The sequence below is a fragment of the Polyodon spathula genome, chromosome 25, assembly GCF_017654505.1.
Source record: "Polyodon spathula isolate WHYD16114869_AA chromosome 25, ASM1765450v1, whole genome shotgun sequence".
NCBI classification, from domain to species: domain Eukaryota; kingdom Metazoa; phylum Chordata; class Actinopteri; order Acipenseriformes; family Polyodontidae; genus Polyodon; species Polyodon spathula.
This window is the reverse complement of record NC_054558.1, coordinates 12,101,156-12,125,910: the sequence shown is the minus strand read 5'-3', so window position 1 is coordinate 12,125,910 and position 24,755 is coordinate 12,101,156. Positions and strand designations below refer to the sequence as shown.

Sequence of the window (24,755 nt, the reverse complement as noted above, 5' to 3'; positions counted from 1 at the left end):
CTCTTTTCAAACTGCCATTTCCAATGAATTTCTAATAACAGTGTAATGATTAATTCTCATGTATTTAATTGCCTTTACCAAGCTGCTCCTCTTTATAAAGGAGGCTCACTGCCTTCATCTACATCGTCAGGAGATATTTGTAAGGATGTTTACCAACTACGAGAGAGTTCTGTACGCTCGGCGAGTACAGTCTTCGATTAATATCCAGACGTTATTGCTGATTGTACAACTGGATTAAATAATGAGCACGAATAAAAGTCTTGATTGTCCTAGAACACCGCTTCAGTTATTTTAGTGGCGTTTTAGGATTGTACCTATAAATTTGGTTTAAGATGATATCAAAATATTCGTATGCAGTTCAGCCTTGGCATTTGATTTCGTATGTTAATGTATTTATGCACAAACTTACATTTTTTATTAGGGATATAAGCTGGAACCAATTACTCTGAGTTTGAACTCTCCCCTCACTTCTGGTTTGCAAACACAAGACAATAAAGAGCTTAGTTCTGTGCTCCATAATAAAGCTGGGAATCAGCTGATCCTGAACTTTGTTCCACATCTTTTTTCATTGCAATTGGTACTAACTTAGTACAGAGCTGGGGATGATCCTGAGATTGTACCATACTAGCCAGTTCATAACTTAGTAGGGAGCTGCGTACTAAATCCATATGTTTGCTGCAATTGACCCAGGGTGTGTTCCGTAAGTCTGGCATCAAAAGCATGATATTGGTTGTCTCTATCTCTGTCACCAATTGGTTTGAAAATGTATGACACATATTCAGTATATTTAGATTCAAAATCAATTTACCGAAGAGGCTGGAGATCAATGGTTGACATTTTCAAAACACCATCCAGTTTTTCTATGAAGTTGCTGGTAAGATGAGAATTCTGGATGGATATGCTTTCAAAGTTATATTTTGGAATAATCAAAGTGCAGATGTTCCAAATGAAATCTTCAGGGAGATCACCGTCAATTGATAAACTGAAAGAAAAAGACAGTTGTCCAATTTCATAAACTCATTCTGTTCACTGCACATTGTTCATTGAGATAATAAACATAATCACACAATTTCCCCGTACATCCGTTTGTGATCTAATCACATTTGATAAACGGATACATTGTTACTGCATTTGTAGTCCGATACAGCCGTCAAAGTTTACCAGAAATGAAACACGGTAAATTGCTGTTGGAAGACAGTGGCTGAAAGTCTTGATCTGTGTGAAAGTGACTAATAACAAATCTCAAACCACCACTGGAAAGCATTCATAAAACCAATATTCTTTTTAAAAACTGAATTCGTCTGCATAAGACTGCCAGCTTCGAGCTGATTCTACTGCACAATGGTCAATTTAAGAAAAACCTGTTGAATGTATGTAAAAACTGTTTTCTAATTATAAAATGGTTCTTTTAAATACTCTATCCTGATTGGTCAAAAAGGGGCAAACCAATGGTAGATATCCAAATGCCACTAGAATTAAATAAATAAATAATTAAAAAAAAAAAAAAAAAAAAAAAAGCATAGCCATATTTGAATTCATAATAAACATGCAAATTTGGATGTATTTGGAAAACGAACTCTAGACGAGTCTGAAAGATGGAGACTTACAAAAGTAACTCTAATCTAAATAACTTGCTACGGGAGCTTTATGCCACTGCCCATAACTCAGATAGACAGGAGTATTCAATTTCAAGCTATGTGACCCTACGAGCCCATCATAACCATTTTTCAAACAGTCCAGCCATAAACTGTAAAGTGAATTTGATAAGCGACCCAGTAAAATGCAAACACACATGCTTGTTGCCACTGTGAAGCGGTATTGCAAATCTGGCATGGATACTTCCTGTCACTACGCCCGGATCACAAGGACGATTTAAAAAAACAACAAACAAAAAACACAACAACAACAAAAAAGTAGCACTGTCACCTGACTCTGCAGTGTCACCTGACTCTACTGGGGAAGTATTATTAGGCTTCCAAGCCAAAGTCTGAGAAGCCTATTGTTATTATTACTATTTTTTCTTCCCAAAACTTTAAACAGCTGTGAGACTGATCAGTTTCTGACTTGGCAGGTAGCAAGCTGGATACATTGGCTGTCAGATGCAGAAAAAATGTGCTGCTCCTTCCCTGCAATTGGTGCCACGACGCATTTTTCGATAAAACCTTTCGAAACCTTCTTCTTGGGAACCGGTGAAGCGATTGATCTGACACTTGGCATATATCATCAGCATCCAAACCCGCATCAAGTTTCCGAAGCAGAAATTGCTGTGATAAATGTTATTGTCAAATATGTCAAAATGGTTGTTTTATAAAATAAGATGGCCGCCAGGTGTACGTTTACATCTGAAATTTAAAACTGCCTCAGTTGACAAACGGTTTACTTGACTAACTCCAAACTTCACAAGCATCACCCTTGACACTGTGGCAATACAACTGACTTTTAAGAAACTGGTGTTAAACCGAAATGGCCGTAAGACGCATTTCTTCTTGAAACCTCACAAAATCTTCTTTGGAACCATTGAAGTGATTGAGCTGACACTTGGGATATATTATCAGCATCCAAACCTGCTTGCAAAGCAGAAGTTGCTGTGATACAATTCAATAGTAAAATGGCTGCCACAAATTTCACCGAAACGCACCCATAACAGCAGACTGCTTTTATGTGAAAACCGTCAGACCAACAGACTCCAAACTTGGTAGGCATCGTTCCGGTGACAGCAGAATACAAACATGTCAAAATGGTTCATGTTTCGTGAAACAATATAGCTGCCAGTCCTACATTTTCTTCTTATATTTAAAACTGATTCAGTTTAAAAATGGTTCACTTGATTAACTCCAAACTTGAAAACCATTGTGACTGTGTCTGTAAAATTTACATTTTCAAAAATGGCATTTGCGAGTTAAACAAGATGGCCGTCTGACAAATTTTTGAAAAAAATAAATTTCAAAATCTTCTTCTGTGGAACTGTTGAAGTTGTTGATTTTAAACTTGGCACACTGAGAACTAAACACGCTTAGACGGGTACTGATACTGGGGCTTGGGAGCCGTAAAACTGCCTGGCATTTCTAGTTATTATTATTTTATTTTTTTGGTGGTTTAAACAAACGCAGGTTTCGTGAAAGAGGTTTTGTTTGACTAAATATGGCCAGACATGGCAAAGAAGGTCTGCGTGATTTAAAGGCAGACTCGTTTGTGCTTTGCCATGATTAAAACGACCAGGAATATTTCACTTTAAAATTGAATGAATAAACCAAGAATCACAAGAATTATAATGAAACAAATAAAAAACTCTGAGGTTTCATTTACTCCATGCCCGGCAATCCTCTGCCCATACGAAGCTTGAAAAATTCGTAAGTAAAATCCCTGAAAAAAATTCAAAAAGGGCCTGTAAATCTTCAACACTGCAACTTCAATCACAATATTCAATGTAGTATCTATAAACAGTGCTTCTTGTTTTTAATCAGTAAAATGTTCATTTAAAAAAAAAAAAAAAAAAAAAAAAATTTTTTTTTAAATTTTTTTTTTTAATTATTATTATTATTATTATTATTATTATTATTATTATTATTATTATTATTATTTTTTTTTTTTTTTTTTTTTAAGGGGCTAGGTTTTCTTAGGTCAGGCAGAGGCAGAAGGATATTTAATAAAAATGACTTTTTTGTTAATTAAAAAATGTTTAGTTTTTTTTTTTTTTTTTCTTTAGGTAGTTGACCCCATTTTATAAGCGCAATAAGGCACTTCAGCATGTGTGATATACTCCAAATATCACCACACCCCAGGCGGTAGCAACGCACCCAATGTGTGCTGATATTAGAGCATATCACACACCCTGTCATGCCTTATTGCTTACGTAACTACTACATTTGCATTAATGAACACAACCTGAAGCTGACCAGGGCAGTTCTTTCATCTGTGAATGTGTAAAGCACATTGTTAAGTGCATGACACATGGGCAATCAAAAACATAACTCACATTGATTTTTTAATTATGGCTTATTTTGTTTACACACACTAATGTGGGGTAAAATTACTCTGGTAGTAATGAATGGGAACTCACAACTACCCCAGGAGGTGGATTAGTTAGTCCAGTGGGCAGTCACACTCAAAGGGGCATTAAGGTTAGTGTGAACAAACCAGCTTGTGTTCAGAAGGCACTCAACACCACTTTCAAGTGCCAGTGTGGAAACGGCATCCATATTACAATATTGGATACTGGCATCAATATTACTGTTACTGCACATCCTGTGTCCTACTCGGCTTAAAATATCAGACATAGGGATATTTTACACACAACTTTATAAAGAGTGCTTTCACCTGCGTTCATCACACACCTGTTTCTGCAGCCTCCCATCAAGGACTGCTACTGTTTCATCTCCCCTGCTGGTGTGAGCAGCAGTGAGTGCGGCTTTCGAGTAAGGACTTTGAAGAAGGACCCTGGCTGTTCTGGGCTGTTCTTTGTGTTATTTATTTTATTAATTAGTTTGCTGTGTATTTAACGTTCAGAATACTTCATTTGTTTTTGTATACTATGTCTTTTTATCTGCTATTTCTCTCCGTATCTCTTCGCTCTCCTTCCTCTTGTGCCGCTCCTTCTCTTCCCTTATTCCCCAGTGGTGGAACCAGCTCCCAGTGAACCTCAGGACTGTTCAATCTTTTACTGCTTTCCACCGTCTTCTCAAAACTCACTTATTCAACCTTTATTTGCAAACTCCTATTTACTTATCTTTTTATATTTTCCTTTATTTTTAGTTATTTTTTATATATTGTATACATGTGCTTGCTTTGCATTTTTTTTATTGACTAACTTCTGTATTTCATTTTTTTGCCTAATTTCTGTAAGTCGCTTTCAATAAAAAACATCTGCTATAAATAATGATAACAATTTAAATGAATGTTCTTACCATTCCTCTTCCACCCCACTATCAGCTGTATCACAGCACAATTTCAGCCCTTCTTTTCTCATCGTTATTTCCAGGAACAAGAATTTCCGGCTGGGCTGTGTAGAAAGCATCTGACAGAAGTTCATTACTGTGTCTTCGGTGAGATAATCGGCTTGCATGCTGTAGTGAAATAGAGTGTGGTTAACAATGGCTAGATTTACAATGAAAATAAAAGCAGCACACTATGATTGCAGAATTCATGAAAAAAGATTCTGACCCTGTCCTTTTTTTTTATTTTGACAAGGGTTTACAAGAAACTTCTAAAGTGTCACCCCAGTGAGTGTCATTTTATGGTAATTAGGAGGGGCTTTGCTAATATTTCATATCACGCATCTTAAGCATGTATCAATAATTAAAAGTGCATTGCATTAAAAAGGGTATTCACAATGGAATTGTAAGATTTTAGAATGTTGTTACAGAAACTTTTCAATTTTGAGTATCGAATTTGAGGGCATCTCGGTTTGCAGCAAAAGTAACTGCAGAGCTCTACTGGTCATCTCTGTATTTTACATCTTCAAGGATGGTTACATTTATTTATCTGTTGAATGTTTCCATTAAGATTCCCTCATAGCACATTTTTTAACTATGTAAGTTAATGTGTGCTTTGTTTTTTTTATTATTATTTTATCTGGTTATTCAGCAATGTGACCATCTCTACACTAATATGAACCTCATGAAAACGTGTTTGATAAAAGATGTACGAACCTTAACTTCAAATCAATTCATTTTAAAGAAAGGCTATAAGGATATACTACTATAACTACTATAAGAAAAGTATTTTTATTAAAATATTTTTCAACAGGGGGATTCAATGACACTTGCCTGTTACCATGCTATCACTCTTCAATCAATGTAACTGAAAGAAAAGCAGCCTATAGATTTCTTATTGGTTAAGATGATTTGTTTTTTTTTCTCTAACATTCTTTTTTTGGTCCATCACACATCTCCACCATGATTGGAATATGAACTTCGTAAAATTGTGTCTGGTCAAAGACGTATGACTCAATTCACTTCAATAATTTTTTTTAAGATAAAATTACTATAAATATTATAAGAGAAGTATTTTAATTTAAATATTTTTTCAACACGGGATAGATCTAAACAGAGAGCTCAGTTTGTTTCTGAGATATCAGTGATTTATCAGCCACACTGAAGGTATGTATATCAACTTGTATATTACATTTATAATTTATATGTAAAATGTACAGTGTATGCAGATTAACTTGCAATGGGATTACATAAGATAAGGGAGTCAGTAAAATGATGATTCTTCAATTTGTTCCATGAATTTGATACATTTTGACCCACAGCACATCCATTCCGGAATGATTACAATAAGATGACATCCATTCTGGGTGCCAACAGTCTTTGTAAACGTAGCCAATGTGTATGATTGATAATCTCAAGACGGCTGCTGTCTGACAAAAGCTTGTGCTTGGAATCTCAAAATATTAAAATCTGGCTGTGATAGAACTGTATACATTTTATACAGTTGTGCAAATGTGCTTATTATTGTTAATGTACAAATGTGCAGTTATTTTCTTAAACACAACTGAAAAAGAAAAAAATACAACCTTAAAGAACACTTACTAAAAAGTTTTGCATTTTGGAAGAACTTCCACAAGGGCTTTTACTTCATCTTCCTTCAAGATGGAAAACATGAGATCAAGCCTGTCCACTTCACCACGTTGCTCGATGCAATATTTTATCACAGTGCAATCCTTTTTATTAACACAGCCATGCCTGAACGACAATACATTCATGTCTGCCATTGACTTCTTAACAAACTCCTCATCCTGAATCTCAAACAAACAATGTAGCAATTCAAGAATGCAGACATATCTTGAGGCTTCTTTCATCCATTTTTCCAACCGTGTTCTTAATACAGAAATAGGTAGTAGATTACTGTCTGGGATCAACGCTTGTATTTTCATGTTTGCAAGCCCAAACATGAATTGAACTACATTTAAAAGACTTTTGTTATGAAGGGAGTCATTGAGCAAGGTATTTATTTCTTCATCAGACATGCCTGAGACACAAAACATGGCAGCAAACAGCTCTTGGATACTTAAATGCAAAAAATGGTATGCAGATTGACAGCTAAGGCCCTGCTTAAACTGTATTTTATTGATAAATGCAGACACACTTTGAACTGGACTGGAAATAAGCTTTTCCAGTTCTTCTTCCGGAAATAAAAATTGCTGTTTCCTGACCCCTTCCAAAGCCAGTGGGCCAAGCTTGTGAATGATATCCAATGGTAAATTGTTACCATGGTGTTCTCGCAGGGTAATTATAAAGTGAACAAAAACTTGGGTGGCTGTTTTCAAGTTCATTGTAAGTTCTTCTCCACAATCAATGCTGTGTTTTATTACTTCACAAACAATCCAACAGACAACTGGAACAAAACACAGGGTCAAGACAGATTCATTTTCTTTGAAGTAGTTTCGTGCTTGTGCAGCTTGCTCCTTGGCTTCAAAATAATTAGACACATATTGATGTATTTCATCTACTGAAAACCCAAGAAGATCTGCAAAGCGTTGCAGAGTCACGCCTTTGTCAAGGGTTTCTAAAGAGGAAGGCCTCGTTGTGATCAACAGGGTAGATTTGGAAAGAATTTTCCTTTTAAGAAGCCGACTGACTGTGATTGCAACTGGCTGTTTTGTATGCTCATCTCCACCCAGGCCAACATCATAATGATCTAAAGGAAACTTCCATTCATCAAAACCATCCATCAAGAAAAGGAGTTTTTCTGGACAAGCTAGTATTTCCTTAAGATTTAAATCGCTGTACAGGTCGGAGAGCAATTCGATCAAGCTAACGTTACCTTTTGTATTGAGCTCTCTAAAGCTAAAATGAAAAACATAATCAAACTTGCCCTGGAAGATGTTCTTTGATGCCCAGTCGTACATGATTTTGTTAACTGTGAATGTTTTTCCAATTCCTGCTGGTCCCTGGAGTACAATAGTTGAAGGTATTTCTCCATTTTCATCTGCAGCAAATACATCTTCCACTTGAATGCACATGGCTTCATCGCTTTTACATTTCTTTCTCAACTCCAGATGTCCTCTTGATTTCAGCTCATATTCCCTTTCCTTTAATTTCAAATGTCTTCTGAGGATGAGCAGCTTTGTGTATCTTCTATTAAAATTCACCCATTCCCCTGTCAGGGAATTGTAGTCTTTCATTTTTCCATATTTTTTTCTACTTCTTTTTTGTAATTTTGTTGACAAACTGCAAAATTGTAAAAGTGTTATTAAATATTTCATATTGTTACAAAACAAAATCTTTCAACATAAAAAAAAAAAAAAAAACATCAATACCACTTACTGAGGATGGGTATTCCCACCCCAAAATCTAACTGCAACTAATCTGAAGAATCACATTTTTACCACAGTGAAAGAGTAATGAAGTATCAAAGCCTACTGAATGCCTGGCAAGACATTAAAGCATGGTAAATTCCAGAGATGTATGGTAAAGCATTATTTTACTATATGGTGAACCATGGTAAATGCATGTTTAATGGAATGAATCTCAGATCATTAAATTGAATTGTTAATTATAGTTTGAGTTTTTACAATATGCATTAGGGTATTATTTTATTAGCAGGTACAGATACTATATTCCGGATACCACCATTTCCAAAAAGTACAAGAGTGGGGTAGGTGTGCGAGGGATGGATTTCTAGACTCTTATACAAGTCTGACATTGTTACTGATTTAGGGGAGTTCTTTTTGTGGTTTCTCCAGATTCATTTATATTCTTCTATATAATTCTGCAGTCTGCATTCAAATGTAAAGTTTTCATTATATTTATGAATGCAAGTCTAATGATTTTGTATAATTACAGTGGTTTTAAATATATCTAACAATAACATGTATAATACCTACCCATCTTTCTTTTGTTCAAGTCTGGCTCTTCCAGTGCTAAAAGATAACAAATAGAAATGCGAGTCAGAATGAATAATTGTGTGGTGTAGACAGTTCCAGCAAAACAATATATATACAGTCACACACGCAGTCACAGACGAAAGTATTTGGGCAAAGAGTTAGAAAAACCACAAAAAATGATTTCTATAATTTCTAATTGTTCTATTGAATGATATCAATTAAAGTATTCAGCTTTACAATAAAACAACACATTACTACATAACATACATAAAATGAAAATTAACATGCAAAAGCAAATTGTATTGGTTTATTCAAATCCTATCAAATCACTTGATAGGAAAATGATAATGCAGAGCTGTGTGCTACTCACCTACTCTATCAATGGAGATACTTACACAATTATAAATTAGGGCTTCCGGCATTTACTTTTTACAAAATTCGATAGGCACTTATTTGAAGCCCCATGAAACAGGTAAAAACCGGTTCAAATAAATCCCCCCCCCCCCCCCACCTGGTTCGTTGTCATGATCACTTTTCTTTCTTGTGTCTTGTTGAAAAGAGAGAGTGAACAAACATTTTACTACAATCGTACTGGAAACAAGAAGCCCCCCCCCCTCCTTTGTTTGTCAATAAACTGTCTGTCTCTACAGCCTCCTGAAATATTCAGTCGTCTGCTTTTTCATCTTGGATAAGAAGCCCCCTGCTTATTCAACTCCCCCTCTCCTCCACCTCCCCTCAACCCCCCTCTCTCCCTCCCCTCCCCTGTAATTGGAATTGGCCAGTCCTGGTGATGACGATTATGAGCAGTGTAGTGTTGACATGCATTTACCTGTTCTGGCAGTGATGTAATAATTTATATTGCTAACGTTGTTTGCTTGGATACTTGGCCCCACTGTGATGCCCCCAGTCTCAGCAGTGAGTGAATTGATCAGCCGACGGGAGTCTGTTCCTATACACAAGACAAAATAAATTAAGATGTGCCATTTATATTGACATACTGTGACCATTTCAAATGTTTTTATTCTATTCTGTTCTATTTTTATTCTGCGTATATGGTTTCATCACCTATCCCAACCAGACCTGGGGTGAACTACAACTGCCACTGTGCAGTTTGGAATTAAGTGCACTTACAAAAAAAAAAAAAAGTTGAAGTTTATTTATGTATTTATTGCATGTATTTACCTAAACAATGTTAATACTCTTATAATTGAGTTATTAGCAGATTATTATTATTATTATTATTATTATTATTATTATTATTATTATTATTATTATTATTTTCACAAGCCCTCCACCAGAACAGTGTATATAAGAATACTACTGATTGAACACATTTTTTATTAAACAATATTTGAAAACATATGCACCAACTAACTTATTTTTAATGTACCTGCTGTACTATCACTGTCATAATGAATCCCATGAACATCAAGTATTAAAGAAGATGACTGGGAAAGGTTTTCAAAAGGGCCGCCTACAGTTACTGCTTTCGTTTGTAAATGTTTTTTTTTGGCCTCAGGTCAGCAGATATTTTTTATTTATTTATTTTTTTTAAATGTCATTTACAGTACGATTTACGTCTGGTTGATGGCATTTACCCGTATGGTCATTTCTTATTTGCCAGGCTTTATTTTTGTCTCAGTTTTGTAATGACACCCCTAACCTCCCCAGTATTATTGCTTTTTGAATTATTACTTCTAGTACAATTATTATTTATTTATTTATTAGCCATTATTTATTTATTTTTTCAAACAGACTCCAAAAAAAAAAGACCGGTCTTTGTTGCTTAGCAACAGTAGCTTAAGACCAGTCTTGCGTAAGACCTACGAAGTTTTGCTTTGTGCAACAGAATTATCTGAAGGTCTTACATTAGACCAGTTTCACTGGAATTAAACCAAGTCTTAGACTTCAGTTAAGAGGTTTTTTTTGTGCAACCGGCCCCAGATCACCACTCGTTTCATGAAGCTTCCATATTTGCTTGTTTTTTTCTGGGTATATGTGCGTGGACCTGGTGAGGTTATTGTTTTGTGTCTGGGAACAGGATACCTTTGTTTTGAAATCACCCGACCGTCACACTGTAATTATAATTGTAATTAATTAACCAATGCACACCTGGATAATTGCAATAGTAACTGTACCATATAATCGATTGACCATAACCCTGGTTCCCTGAAAAAGAATGACAACCATTACCGAATGGGAAGAGCCCTCTCTGACCGTCAATCACTGAGCATATATAAATAAGCTGCCCTATCAGGGCCCTGCTGTGAGAAGAAAGTCCCTCCCACCTCCTGCTGAAGAGGGACGTCCTCACAGTTAGCATATCGCCATTTTCTTTCGAAATCGGAGGTCAGCTGGGGACACGACCTTGAAGGGTAATGGTTGTCATTCTTTTTCAGGGAACCAGGGTTATGGTAATAACCCAACATTCCCCTTCAATGGAATGACAACTATTACAATGGGAAGCTGTACCAAAGATGTCGTGGCTCCAGATTATCGATAGTACAGCCTGATGGCGATAGCCTCAGACCCCTCATGACGCCTAAGGGCATGCCGCCTGCAACACCCTAGAGCCCAGAGAGGGCCTCACTTGGATTGCAATATCAAGGCTGTAAAAATGCACAAAGGTCTGACTACCTGTCCATGTAGCAGCATTGTAAAGCTCATCCAAGGAGGCGCCATGAAAGAGAGCCCACCAACTCGCTTGGCACCTGGTAGAATGGGCTTTAATGTCCCCCGGCATGGGGGAATCCGTCTGTTCATATGCCAAGCGTATTGCATCTGCCACCCAGTGCGCTAGACGTTGTTTCGATAGGGCCTGACCTCTAGAGTGGGACCCATATCAGACAAACAGCTGGTTGGACTATCTCCAGGACATTGCTCTATCCAGGTAACAGCGCAGAGCCTGGACCCAGCCTACGACCCGGCAGACGCAATGTCTGTTAAAAACGTCACTTTCAAGGAAACAGGGCACAGCTCTGCTGACTCCATGGGCTCAAATGGGGGACCCGTAAGGACCCGCAGTATCAGTTCCAGATCCCACTTATGGAACATACTTTTCATGGGAGGACGAAGCCGCCTAGCCCCTTTAAGAAACTGCACTGCCAGGAAATGTGCCCCAGGGGACACCGAGTCAATTTTATCGTGGCACACTGATACTGCTGCCAGCTATACCTTCAGAGTGGACGCGGATTTTCCCGCATCAAACAGGTGTTGTAAGAAGGTTAGTATCTTCTCAATAGGGCAGATCACAGGATCGTGATCTTCAGCAATGCACCAGTCTTGGAAAACTTTCCATTCATATGAATACTGGGCTCTAGTGCTCGGCGCCCTAGCAGAGTGTAGTGTCTCTACCACTGCATCTGGCAAACCTCGGCTGGATAGACAGCTCCGTTCAACGGCCAGACCCAGAGTTGGAGCTGGGCTGGGTTCGGGTGCCATACTAACCCCTCCGCTTGGCTCAGGAGGTCCTTGCATAGAAGGAGATGCCACGGTTGACCCAACAACATGCTAGAGAGGAAAGCAAACCAGGGGCGCCTCGGCCATCTGGGTGCAACCAGCAAAACCTGTGCTCTCTCCACCCTGATTCTCTCTGGTGTCAGGGGCAATAGCAGTTGCAGAGGGAACGCATACAAGAGCCCCTGTGGCCAGGGGTGAGCTAGCGCGTCTACTCCCAGGGGACCCCCGTCTCTCTTCATAGAGAACCATAGGGGGCAATGAGTGGACTCTGCTGTGGCAAAGAGGTCAACTTGAGCAGTACGAAACCTCTCCCAAATCCGTTTCATCGCCTGAGGGTACAGTCTCCATTCCGAGCTGTCTGGAGCTCCTCTGGACAGGAGATCTGCTGCCTTGTTGTCCACATCGGGGAGGTGAACCGCCCTGATGGAATGCAAGTTTCTGTGCGTCCAGGACAGGAGTCTGTGCGCTGCGTGGTGAAGGCTCGGCGAGCGCAGGCTGCCTTGGTGGTTTATGTAGGCTACCACTGTAGTCTGTCCGGACCAGCACATGTTTGTGTGCTAACTGCTGGCGAAAATGAGAGAGCACCAGTGCTACTGCTTGCAGCTCTTGAGCATTTATATGCGCTTGCTGCCAATGTCCCTTTCACTGACCTCATATTCCCCTCCCATTCCAGACTGCTCCCCAGCCCAGGCTGGATGTGTCGTTAGTGACCACTTCCCTTTTGTGAGCGGAGCCAAAGGGAGATCTGAGGCACAAATTGCCGGGATGGAGCCAACACTCCAGCGTCTTCAGGCAGGGGGCAGATCTTTTCTAGGCCCCGGCCTCGGTCTCTAGCCAGAGAACCGGTTACCCCTGGTCGGCGGTGGTCCCTTGCCGCCAGTTCTTCCTCTGCCCACTTGTTTTGTCTGGGGTGGAGAGCGGCGTTCAGGTCCAGTTGCCCCTGCAGGTTGTGAAGGCCACCTAGGGTGCTGGTGGTAGACAGGGAGGCGCGAGAACTTCAAAGTGACCTCCGTGGCCTTGTGGGACCTCTCAAGGCTCACATCAATGGTCGCTCCGAACGTCTGCCCCAGTGTTATGGGGGCATATAACAGCGCCACCTTCTCGGTCTCCACCACCTTGGCCTGGGTTAGCCAGAGGTGTCGGTAAGCGGCTACCAGCGCCGCTAGAGACCTGCCTGGTGCCTGACCTAGTTCCCCCATTAGATCAGTCATTGCTCCCGTCACCGCCTGGAGCACTCCCGCGTCTGCCTCAATTGCCTGTTCCTGCAGCCTCGCCGCTAGCTGCGACTGGTAAAGCACCAGTATAGCCATTGCATTTGCTGCCGGGACTGATAACACCACCGATGCATATTCTTTCTTGAGCATGGCATCGGTAGTCCCGCAAGGCTTGGACGGGTAAGTGGGGTCTTTGTACCCCCTGGTGATGGTGGATCCTTGCACCAGTACCATTACCGTGTCCCCGACGGTAGGGAACGTGCCTAAGCCAGCTTCTTGGGCTCCTGCGGTAAAAAGCAGGGACTCTGCCATTCTGGAGCCTGAGGGAGCGGACGCCGGGTTGCTCCAAGATGAGCGAACCAGATCTAAGAAGTCCTGGCATAGAGGGAGGGCTTGTTGTGGGTACCCTTTCCGTTTCAGGAAACGGTTTCCCTTCCCCTCCTGTTCTGCCGACCAGGGAACGTCCGTGGCAGCAGCAGCACGCTGCATCAAGGCTTGGAACTCCTCCCTCTATGATACATGCAAAAGGGATGCATGGTGGTATGTGCGTGCAGGGGTTGCATGGTGGTGTGTGCTTAGAAACTCAGCTGTCAGCTTATTCCCAAAAACTGGGCTGAATTCGAAAATTATCTGAAGAGCAAAGCGGCCCAGAATTTGGGACGTTATCTGAAAAGCAAATCGGCCCAGAATTTGGGACGTAAATGAAAACAGGAGCAGTCCATATTTAAAACTGTGATTACATTTGAGATAAAGTAATGTATCCTGTAACAAAATTGCGATAGTGTATATATTTGATATTCCAATACATTGCACAAACGATTATAGATATATGCTGTTTGAAAGAAAAAAATACATCACTATATAAAAAAAAAAAAAAATTCTTATATTCGTGCATAACGTGACAAGTCATATAAAGTAATAACCCATAGTTTGTTATATTAGTACAGCAAAATACCACGTTATATTTTAATTGAAAGGTTGTGAAAAGCAGATCTCTCGCTCTCTTTCTCTGATCACAATGTTAAAAATGCCTGCAAGCTTTTCCACTCCTGTGACGACATATTCATGTGACAGACATAGACCAATCAAAACGTGAGACTGTTATGCGGTTTCATCCCAAAAACCGGGCCTGTGTCATACCTTGTGCCTGCCTAGAAATCAGCAATTTATGGTGGCATGACGTGACCGACATGGTGCTCCTGTGATTGGCTCAGTCTGAGACTTTGAAGAGTGCGAAGGCGGCACTGGAGAGTTTACCGCGGTAGGAGCATTAGGCCTATACAGGTACAAAGCAATCTGGTAATAGGAAAATATAAAAGTGCTAGACGTAAGCAAAGGATTTAAATTTTTTTTTTTTTTTCTTGACGATAACTGTTGTTGCCTAGGCTGCATCGTGCAGCCCGCCATTCACACAGTAACATCACACACTGTGAAACATTACAGTACATGGCAGACACAGTTTTTAATTTCAAGATGACACAAGAGACATCATCATCATGTTCCACCGTAGCTATGAATATACATGTACACTTTAACACAAACACACACACACACCCACTTTGACTGCAGAACCGTATCAACTTCACAAAACTAGAACTACATTTGCATGCACTTTTGATCTCAATGCATGTATGAAAGTAATTGACATGTCTCAATGCACTGTTACCGTTTTCTAGCATTTCAAAGCATTCCAATAACCTACATAGTAGGAAGCCTGCTGTGGGGCTGAAGGCTCATTCCACCAGACATACTGCTGCCTCAGTGGCTGCTTCCAGGGACATTCCTATCCAGAAATCTGCAGGGCTGCTACCTGGTAGTCAAAACACACCTGTACGTCCCATTACCATATCGACCTTGAGTTACACTGGGATGCTTGCAGCCTTGATTCTGCAGTCTCTTTTTCCTGGATAGGGGGTGTGTGCCTTTACCCCTCCTCCCAGAGAACTACTAGGAGCCTGCCATAAGTTTGGAGTGTGCCTTATCCATGTCCCTAGAAATGAGAGCTACTCACATGTAACTGTAGTTCTAGGAGTGGTATATGATGCACATCAAACAACCCACCCGACCTCCCCCAGCACATGGCACACTGATTCTTGCTTCCAGTGTGTAGTTCTGACGTCACAGGCCTATGCCGAGGGGGATACCACCCTGATGCGTAGGAGCATGGATGTCTTGTGTATCTGGAAAGAGTTGCATGTTCTGTGTCTTGCCTGATGACAGCAGTCTGCGGTTGTTTGTGTTGTCTGGTTCCTTTGGCTGCTTGTGTGGGGGTGGGAATGGCGAGATAGGGTTAAAAACCCTAATACCACATTTCCTTGCTTTGTGGTAATGAGATCAACCCTGAATGCTGCATAAACGTAGTTTTTTGCAATGAGTATTTTAGTTACAGGAGAAAAAGGGTTTCTGTGATGTCATAAATGACGAGACTGTACCTCACTGAAGAGGCCCATCTATTATTTTTTTTTATAATACATGGGCACCCTTGTGATGCTAATATTAAAGAACACGAGGTTCAGCAGTACAGTTTGTTTGTTTTGTGTTTGTTTTTTTTAAAACAGGTGTTTCAGTGCTGTACAGACGTTCTATGTCATTATCCGTTTCTCTGAGATACAAATGTACCAGGTTTTTTTTTTGTTTGTTTTTTTAAACATATTCTCATTTTGTTGATCATTAATGAACATTTCTGTACTGTGGGTGTTGTCGAGTGGTTGAAAAGAGACATTTTGTGTTTGAATTGAAAGTGATGGTCTAGAGTATGGGACAAAGTTCAAGAATATTTTCCTGTAAGGCAATAATCACTTTTTGACTACTATGCTATGCTTTGTTGTGTCTGTGCCTCAGAGTTTCATGCACTTAAATGAGGATTTTTTTCCACTTATCTACACACCATACTCCACTGTTAAGGGGAAAAAAGTTTTTCTTAAGAAATAAAATTATATGTTAACAATACAAAACTGAAATACCATAATTGGATAAGTCTCCACTCCCCTGAGTTAATACTTGGTGGAAGCACCTTTGGCAGCCATTACAGCTGTGAGTCTGTTGGGATAGGTCTTTACCAACTTTGCACACCTAGATTTGGCAATATTTGACCATTCTTCTTTACAAAACTGTTCAAGCTTTGTTAAGTTCCTCGGGGAGCATTGATGGACAGCAATCTTCAAGTAAAGCCACAAATTTTCAATTGGATTTAGGTCAGGGTTCTGTCTGGGCCACTCAAGGACATTTACCTTTTTTGTTCCTTAGCCACTCGTGTAGCTTTGGCTGTGTGCTTTGGGTCGTTGTCATGCTGAAAGGTGAACTTCCGTCCCAGTTTCGGCTTTCTTGCAGAGGGCAGCAGGTTTTCCTCAAGGACGTCTCTGTACTTTGCTCCATTCATTTTCCCTTCTATCTTGACAAGTGCCCCAGTCCTTGCAGATGAGAAACATCCCCATAACATGATGCTGCCACCACCATGCTTCACAATAGGGATGGTGTTCTTTGGGTGATGCGCTGTGTTGGATTTGCGCCAAACATAACGATTTTAGTTTTGTCAGACTACAAAACTTTTTGCCACATGGCTACAGAATCTACCGAGTGTTTCTTTGCATACTTCAAAAACAGGATTCAAGGTGGACTTTCTTGAGTAATGGCTTCCTTCTTGCCACCCTACCATACAGGCCAGATTTGTGGATTGCTTGGGAATTGCTGTCACATCCACACTTTGACCAGTCTTGGCCATAAAAACCTGTAGCTCTTGCAATGTTGCAATTGGCCTCTTGGTAGCCTCTCTGATACCCATCCCCTGATCGGTGCCTTTCAACAACTTTGTCCCGGAGTTATTTTGAAAGCGCCTTGGTGCTCATGGTTGAGTCTTTGCTTTGAGATGCACTACCCAGCAGAGGGAACCTACAGGAACTGCTGAATTTATTCTGAAATCACATGAATCACTACAAATTTAACACAGGTGAAGGCTACTTAATTTTGTGTGATTTTGAAGGCAACTGGTTACACCTGAGCTAATTTAGGATTGCTATTACAAGGGGGGTGGACACTTATCCAACCAAGCTATTTCAGTTTTTATTTTTAATTAATTTTCTACAAATTTCTGTATTTTTTTCACTTGGAAGTTGTGGGGTAGGATGTGTAGATAAATGAAAAAAAAAAAAAAAAAAATATATATATATATATATATATATATATATATATATATATATATATATATATATATATATATATATATTAAAATGCAGCTATAAGGCAACAAAAGGTGATAATTCTGAAAGGGGGTGTAGATTTTCTATAGGCACTGAGATAGATATATATAAAAACTAAATACTGTTATCAATGTATACCTCCTCAAATGTAAGTGCATTTTTAGTATATGCCTCATTCTTTTAGGCCCGATCTGCCTGAAAAATATTTTTATATTATTATAGTCTACATATTATAGTCTACAGCAGAACCAGAAATATAAGAAACACATTACTTTACCTTTGCTGTAGCCACGTTATCCATATCGCAGATAAAAATCAATACATCAACTTTTACTTGAGACTGTTTCTTCTAAACATTGTGTCCAGATCATGGTCCCTCCTGCAACTCTGCGGGTGCTCTGATTGAAATAAATGCTGTACTGTGGGAACAGAAAAACAGCATTGTTGCAGGAGGGAGTGTGATCTAGATACAGTGCAGGGGGGAGTGTGATCTGGACACAGTGCAGGAGCGAGTGTGATCTGGACACACTGCAGGCGGGAGTGTGATCTGGATGCAGTGCAGGAGGGAATGTGATCTGGATACAGTGCAGAAGGGAATGTGATCTGGACATAGTGCAGGAGGGAGTGTGATCTGGATACAGTGCCGGAGGGAGTGTGATCTGGATGCAGTGCAGGAGGGAAAGTGATCTGGATACAAGGCAGTAGGGAATGTGATCTAGACACAGTGCAGGAGGGAGTGTGATCTGGATACAGTGCAGAAGGGAGTGTGATCTGGACACACTGCAGGAGGGAGTGTGATCTGGATACAGTGCCGGAGGGAGTGTGATCTGGATGCAGTGCAGGAGGGAATGTGATCTGGATACAGTGCAGAAGGGAATGTGATCTGGACACAATGCAGGAGGGAGTGTGATCTGGATACAGTGCAGGAGGGAGTGTGATCTGGACACAGTGCAGGAGGGAGTGTGATCTGGACACAGTGCAGGAGGGAGTGTGATCTGGACACAGTGCAGGAGGGAGTGTGATCTGGATGCAGTGCAGGAGGGAATGTGATCTGGATACACTGCCATCCTATTAAGTCATGTTTTTTCCCCCGTTTGTATTTATGATTTTGATTTAAAAATTCATAAAAAGTCATTAAAAAGCTGAAACAGATAACGATGCGATACAGACAACACAGGATCAATGACATAAATAGGGCCTTAAACTGTAATGTAGTTCTCCCGCCACAAGATGTCGATATAATCTCCACTGTAAACCAGATAATGAGCAATTAAAATCATCCCATTCCTTTAGCCATTTGAATTGGTCACCCCATTTCTAGAAAGTATGTATTAGCAGATTAATAAACAGAATGCTGTAGATCGCTCCTGACATTTATTTAACCCTTACATCCCTGTGAATACTTACAACAGGATTGTAAAAGGACGTTTTTTCAATATTATTTCAGAGAAGTGTAAACACATTATTTAAAGGTTTTACTTTCCAAGTACACTTTTACGCAAATCATTTGTAAAAAAAAAAAAAAAAAAAAAATCACATTTCCTTGATATCTGGATCTCACTGAGCACAAATACGCAATTTGTCAACAAAAGGGGCTATTTTTACATTACATGTATATTCTAGGTACACTTGCACAAAGTCAGGGATTTTGTAGGCATATAGTCAGGTGTATGGTTAAACAATTATACCAAACAGGTGCTAATGATCATCAATTCAATATGTAGGTTGAAACACAATAATTTACTGAAACAGAAACAGCTGTGTAGGAGGAATAAAACTGGATGAGGAACAGCCAAACTCAGCTAACAAGGTGAGGTTGCTGAAGACAGTTTACTGTCAAAAGTCATACACCATGGCAAGACTGAGCACAGCAACAAGACACAAGGTAGTTATACTGCATCAGCAAGGTCTCTCCCAGGCAGAAATTTCAAGGCAGACAGGGGTTTCCAGATGTGCTGTCCAAGCTCTTTTGAAGAAGCACAAAGAAACGGGCAACGTTGAGGAACGCAGACGCAGTGGTCGGCCAAGGAAACTTACTGCAGCAGATGAAAGACGCATCATGCTTACTTCCCTTTGCAATTGGAAGATGTCCAGCAATGCCATCAGCTCAGAATTGGCAGAAAACAGTGGGACCCTACTGTCCCCAGAAGTCTGGTCAGAAGTGGCCTTCATGGAAGACTTGAGGCCAAAAAGCCATACCTCCAACGTGGAAACAAGGCCAAGCGACTCAACTATGCACGAAAACACAGGAACTGGGGTGCAGAAAAATGGCAGCAGGTGCTCTGGACTGATGAGTCAAAATTTTAAATATTTGGCTGTAGCAGAAGGCAGTTTGTTCGCCGAAGGTCTGGACAGCAGTACACGAATGAGTGTCTGCAGGCAACAGTGAAGCATGGTGGAGGTTCCTTGCAAGTTTGGGGCTGCATTTCTGAAAATGGAGTTAGGGATTTGGTCAGAATTAATGGTCTCCTCAATGCTGAGAAGTACAGGCAGATACTTATCCATCATGCAATACCATCAGGGAGGCATCTGATTGGCCCCAAATTTATTCTGCAGCATGACAACGACCCCAAACATACAGCGAAAGTCAATAAGAACTTTCTTCAGCGTAAAGAAGAACAAGGAGTCCTGGAAGTGATGGTATGGCCCCCACAGAGCCCTGATCTCAACATCATCAAGTCTGTCTGCGATTACATGAAGAGAGAGAAGCAACTGAGGCTGCCTAAATCCACAGAAGAACTGTGGTTAGTTCTCCAAGATGTTTGGGCCAACCTACCTGCCGAGTTCCTTCAAAAACTGTGTGCAAGTGTACCTAGAAGAATTGATGCTGTTTTGAAGACAAAGGGTGGTCACACCAAATATTGATTTGATGTAGATTTTTCTTCTGTTCACTCACTTTGCATTTTGTTAATTGATAAATCTATTAACATGTCTATTTTTGAAAGCATTCTTACTTTACAGCATTTTTTCACACCTGCCTAAAACTTTTGCACAGTACTGTGTATACAATTATTTATATATATATATATATATATATATATATATATATATATATATATATATATATATATATATATATATATATATATATATATAGTCACCTTTTTGCTCGCCACACATGCTCTCACGGGTTCTTCTCCCTTTTGAATCACGACCCAACACACAGGATTGCACTGAAACTTTTAATAAACACAAAAATGAAATAAACACAAAACAAACACCTAGCTCCTATTTGGAGCACTCACTAAACATAAACAGGAACCTAACTATCACGCAGGACGGCTAAACCGTTTACCTGCCACAAACATTCAAAAACACACCCTCACACAATACCTCCATACGACTGCTCACTCACACAGTCGGGCTCTTCTCTCAGCAGCAGCCTGAACAGACTGGCTGCCTCTCTTTAAATACCCTGCACCTGGCTCTAATTTACAATTACCACCAGGTGCAGGGGATAACTAAACAATAAAGGAATTACACAATTAAACCCCATGACACCCAAATGAGCAGTCTCACATCGTTTTAGCAGGGAAGGATTTTAACCCCCTCCCTGCTATCTCACAATATATATATATATATATACATACATACACACACACACACACACACCTTCCTAATATTGAGTTGCACCCCCTTTTGCCCTCAGAACAGCCTCATCAAAGGGCCCAATGTGTGCCATGTAAACACACCCCACACCATCACACCACCACCATCAGCCTGCAATGTTGACACGCGGCATGATGGATGCATGTACTCATGTGGTTTTCTCCATGCACTAGTCCTCCCATCAGCGTGAAACAGCAGGAACCGAGATACATCAGACGAGGCAATGTTTTTCCAATCTTCCAGTGTTCAGTGTTTTCGTTCCTTAGCCCACTGCAACCGCAGTTTCTTGTGTTTTGCTGAAAGAAGTGGAACTCTGTTAGGAATTATGCATTCTTTTATGGGTCTTTCGGCACCAATGTTGTACTGGACTGTCAGTTGACTAACTGTAGCCAGTCTGTTGCCTGCACAATTCGTGTCAGTCTCCTTTGGACTCTTTCATCAATGAGCCGTTTTTCGACCACTGGCCTGCCGTTGGCTGGATGTCCTTTGGGTGATGGACCATCCTTGATACACACGGGAAACTGGTGAGCGTGAAAAACCCAGGACCGTTGCAGTTCTTGACACACTCAAACCGACGTGCCTGGCACCTACAACCATACCTCGTTCAATGGCACTTAAATCTTTTGTCTTGCCCATTTACCCTCTGAATGGCAAACATACACAATCCATGTCTCAATTGTGTCAAGGCTTAAATATCCTTATTTAACCTCTCTCCCCTTCATCTACAGTGATTGAAATGGATTTAACAGGTTACATCAATAAGGGATCATAGCTTTCACCTGGATTCAACTCGTCAGTATTTCATGGAAAGAGCACCTGTTCCTAATGTTTTGTACACACACACACACACACACACACACACACACACACACACACACACACACACACACACACACACACACACACACACACACACACACACACACACACACACACACACACACACACACACACACACACACACACACACACACACACACACACACACACACACACACACACACAGTGCCTTGCAAAAGTATTCAGACCCCTGGCCAATTCTCTCATATTACTGAATTACAAATGGTACATTGAAATTTCGTTCTGTTTGATATTTTATTTTTAAACACTGAAAGTCAGAATCAATTATTGTAAGGTGACATTGGTTTTATGTTGGGAAATATTTTTAAGAAAAATAAAAAACTGAAATATCTTGCTTGCATAAGTATTCAACCCCTGTGCTGTGGAAGCTCCCAGTTTGCACCGATGAAAGAAATTGCCCTAACGAGGACACAATTACCTTACCATTGGCCTCCACCTTTGAACCATTAAAGTTGCTGTCACATTTTCTGGATAAAAACCCCACTGTTGAAGGATCATTGGTAAGGCTGTGAATCTGAAGGAAAATGAAGACCAAAGAGCATTCTACAGAAGTTAAAGATAAAGTAATACAAATGCATAGATTAGGGGTACAAAATAATATCCAAGTGATTGGATATCCCAGTGAGCACAGTTGGATCAATAATCAGGAAGTGGAAGCTGCATCACACCACCCAGGCACTGACAAGAAAAGGCCGTCCCTCAAAACTCAGCGCTCAAACAAGAAGGAGACTTGTGAGAGAAGCCACAGAGAGCCCAACATCTCTGAAAGCACGTCTGGAGTTTGCCAGAAAGCATGAGAGTGACCCAGCTTAGATGTGGGAAAAGGTTTTGTGGTCAGATGAGACCAAGATGGAGCATTTTGGCCAAAACTCAAAGCGCTATGGGTGTCGCAAATCTAACACTGCCCATGCCTCAAGACACACCATCCCTACAGTGAACTATGGTGGTGGCAGCATCATGCTGTGGGGATGCTTCTCATCAGCAGGGACAGGGCATTTGTTACAATTGAAGGAAGAATGGATGGAGCAAAATACAGGAGAATACTGCAAGATAATCTGCTTCAGTCTGCTAAAAAACTGAAGCTTGGGAGGAAATTCACCTTTCAGCAGGACAATGATCCCAAGCACAAGGCCAAAGCAACATTGGAGTGGCTCAAGAACATAAAGGTGAATGTCCTACAGTGGCCCAGTCAAAGTCCTGATCTCAATCCCATTGAGAATCTGTGGCACTATTTGAAAATTGCGGTCCACAAGCGTCGTTCAACCAACCTGAACAACCTGGAGCAAATCTGCCAAGAAGAATGGGCCAAAATCACTCTGTGTGCAAAGCTGGTACATACTTACCCCAAAAGACTTAAAGCTGTTATTGCAGCGAAAGGTGGCTCTACCAAATATTAATGTGTGGGGGTTGAATACTTATGCAAGTAAGATATTTCAGTTTTTTTATTTTTCTTAAAAATATTTCCCAACATAAAACCAATGTCACCTTACAATAATTGATTTTGAGTTTAAGTGATTTAAAATAAAATATCGTACAGAACGAAATGTTAATGTACCTTTTGTAATTCAGTAATATGAGAGAATTGGTCAGGGGTCTGAATACTTTTGCAAGGCACTATATATATATATAATATATATATATATATATATATATATATATATATATATATATATAATATATATATATACACACACACACACACAACACACACACACACACACACACATACACACACACAAAAAAAAACACATACATAAAAACACCTGTGAGCCAAATGTCCCAATACTTATGCTCACATAAAATGGGGGAATGGAACTCTGAAAGTGCTGTTACTCTTAGTTGGTAAAATATGTATGTATTAAAAATGCCAGAAATAAAAGGTGACATTCTGTATTTTTGCCTCATATTCATCTTCTACTCATATTTTCATATTGCTTGAGTGTACAGCAAAAATAGCAATTTTGACTTCACTGTCTCAATACTTACGGAGGGCACTGTGATATATATATATATGTGTCTATATGTATATATACACACACACATATATATATATATATATATATATATATATATATATATATATGTGTGTGTGTGTGTGTGTGTGTGTGTGTATATATATATATATATATATATATATATATATATATATATATATATATATATATATATATATATAGTAGTATATATATATACAGTGAAGGGAGGAGGTTAACATCATCCCTGCCAAAAAAGAAAAACATGTGTTAATTGTTTTTTGTTTAATTGTTTTATTGTTAATTATCCCCTGCACCTGGCTGTCATTGTAAATTAGAGCCAGGTGCAGGGTATTTAAAGGAAGCAGCCAGTCTGTTCTGGGCTGCTGGAGTGTATAGAAGCCCACTTGATAGTGTGCTCAAGCGTATACAAAGAGAAAAGGTAGTGTAAAACCTTTTCATCTGTGTAATTTGTTTATTCGTCAGGTAAACAGCTTAGCCGTCCTGCAAGGTAGTTTAGGTTCCTGTTTGTGTTTTTTAGTTAGTGCTCAAAAATAGAGCTAGGTGTTTGTCTTGTTTATTTGTTTATTAAAAATAGCGCGTCAGTGCTTTG

At 39.9% G+C, this 24,755-nt stretch overlaps 2 protein-coding genes across 4 annotated transcripts in view; both read right to left on the bottom strand.

The window, feature by feature from the left end:
* LOC121299468 (sodium- and chloride-dependent GABA transporter 2-like) overlaps nt 1-24,755 on the bottom strand; it is a 749,163-nt gene that overhangs the window by 35,081 nt on the left and 689,327 nt on the right. The gene's annotated exons all lie outside the window — the stretch shown is intronic.
* LOC121299467 (NACHT, LRR and PYD domains-containing protein 3-like) overlaps nt 1-24,755 on the bottom strand; it is a 95,463-nt gene that overhangs the window by 1,262 nt on the left and 69,446 nt on the right. Inside the window, exons 1-6 of one of the 3 annotated variants that reach the window (XM_041227178.1) lie at nt 20,801-20,841; nt 9,660-9,779; nt 8,831-8,866; nt 6,534-8,174; nt 4,905-5,063; nt 809-982 (exon numbers count right to left, since the gene is read on the bottom strand). In XM_041227178.1, the coding sequence (XP_041083112.1) occupies nt 809-982; nt 4,905-5,063; nt 6,534-8,128 (1,928 nt within the window). In that variant the 5' untranslated portion in view covers nt 8,129-8,174; nt 8,831-8,866; nt 9,660-9,779; nt 20,801-20,841. Of the gene's footprint in view, nt 1-808; nt 983-4,904; nt 5,064-6,533; nt 8,175-8,830; nt 8,867-9,659; nt 9,780-20,800; nt 20,842-24,755 lie in introns of those variants that run through there. The other 2 variants (XM_041227176.1, XM_041227179.1) reach the window with 2 other exon arrangements.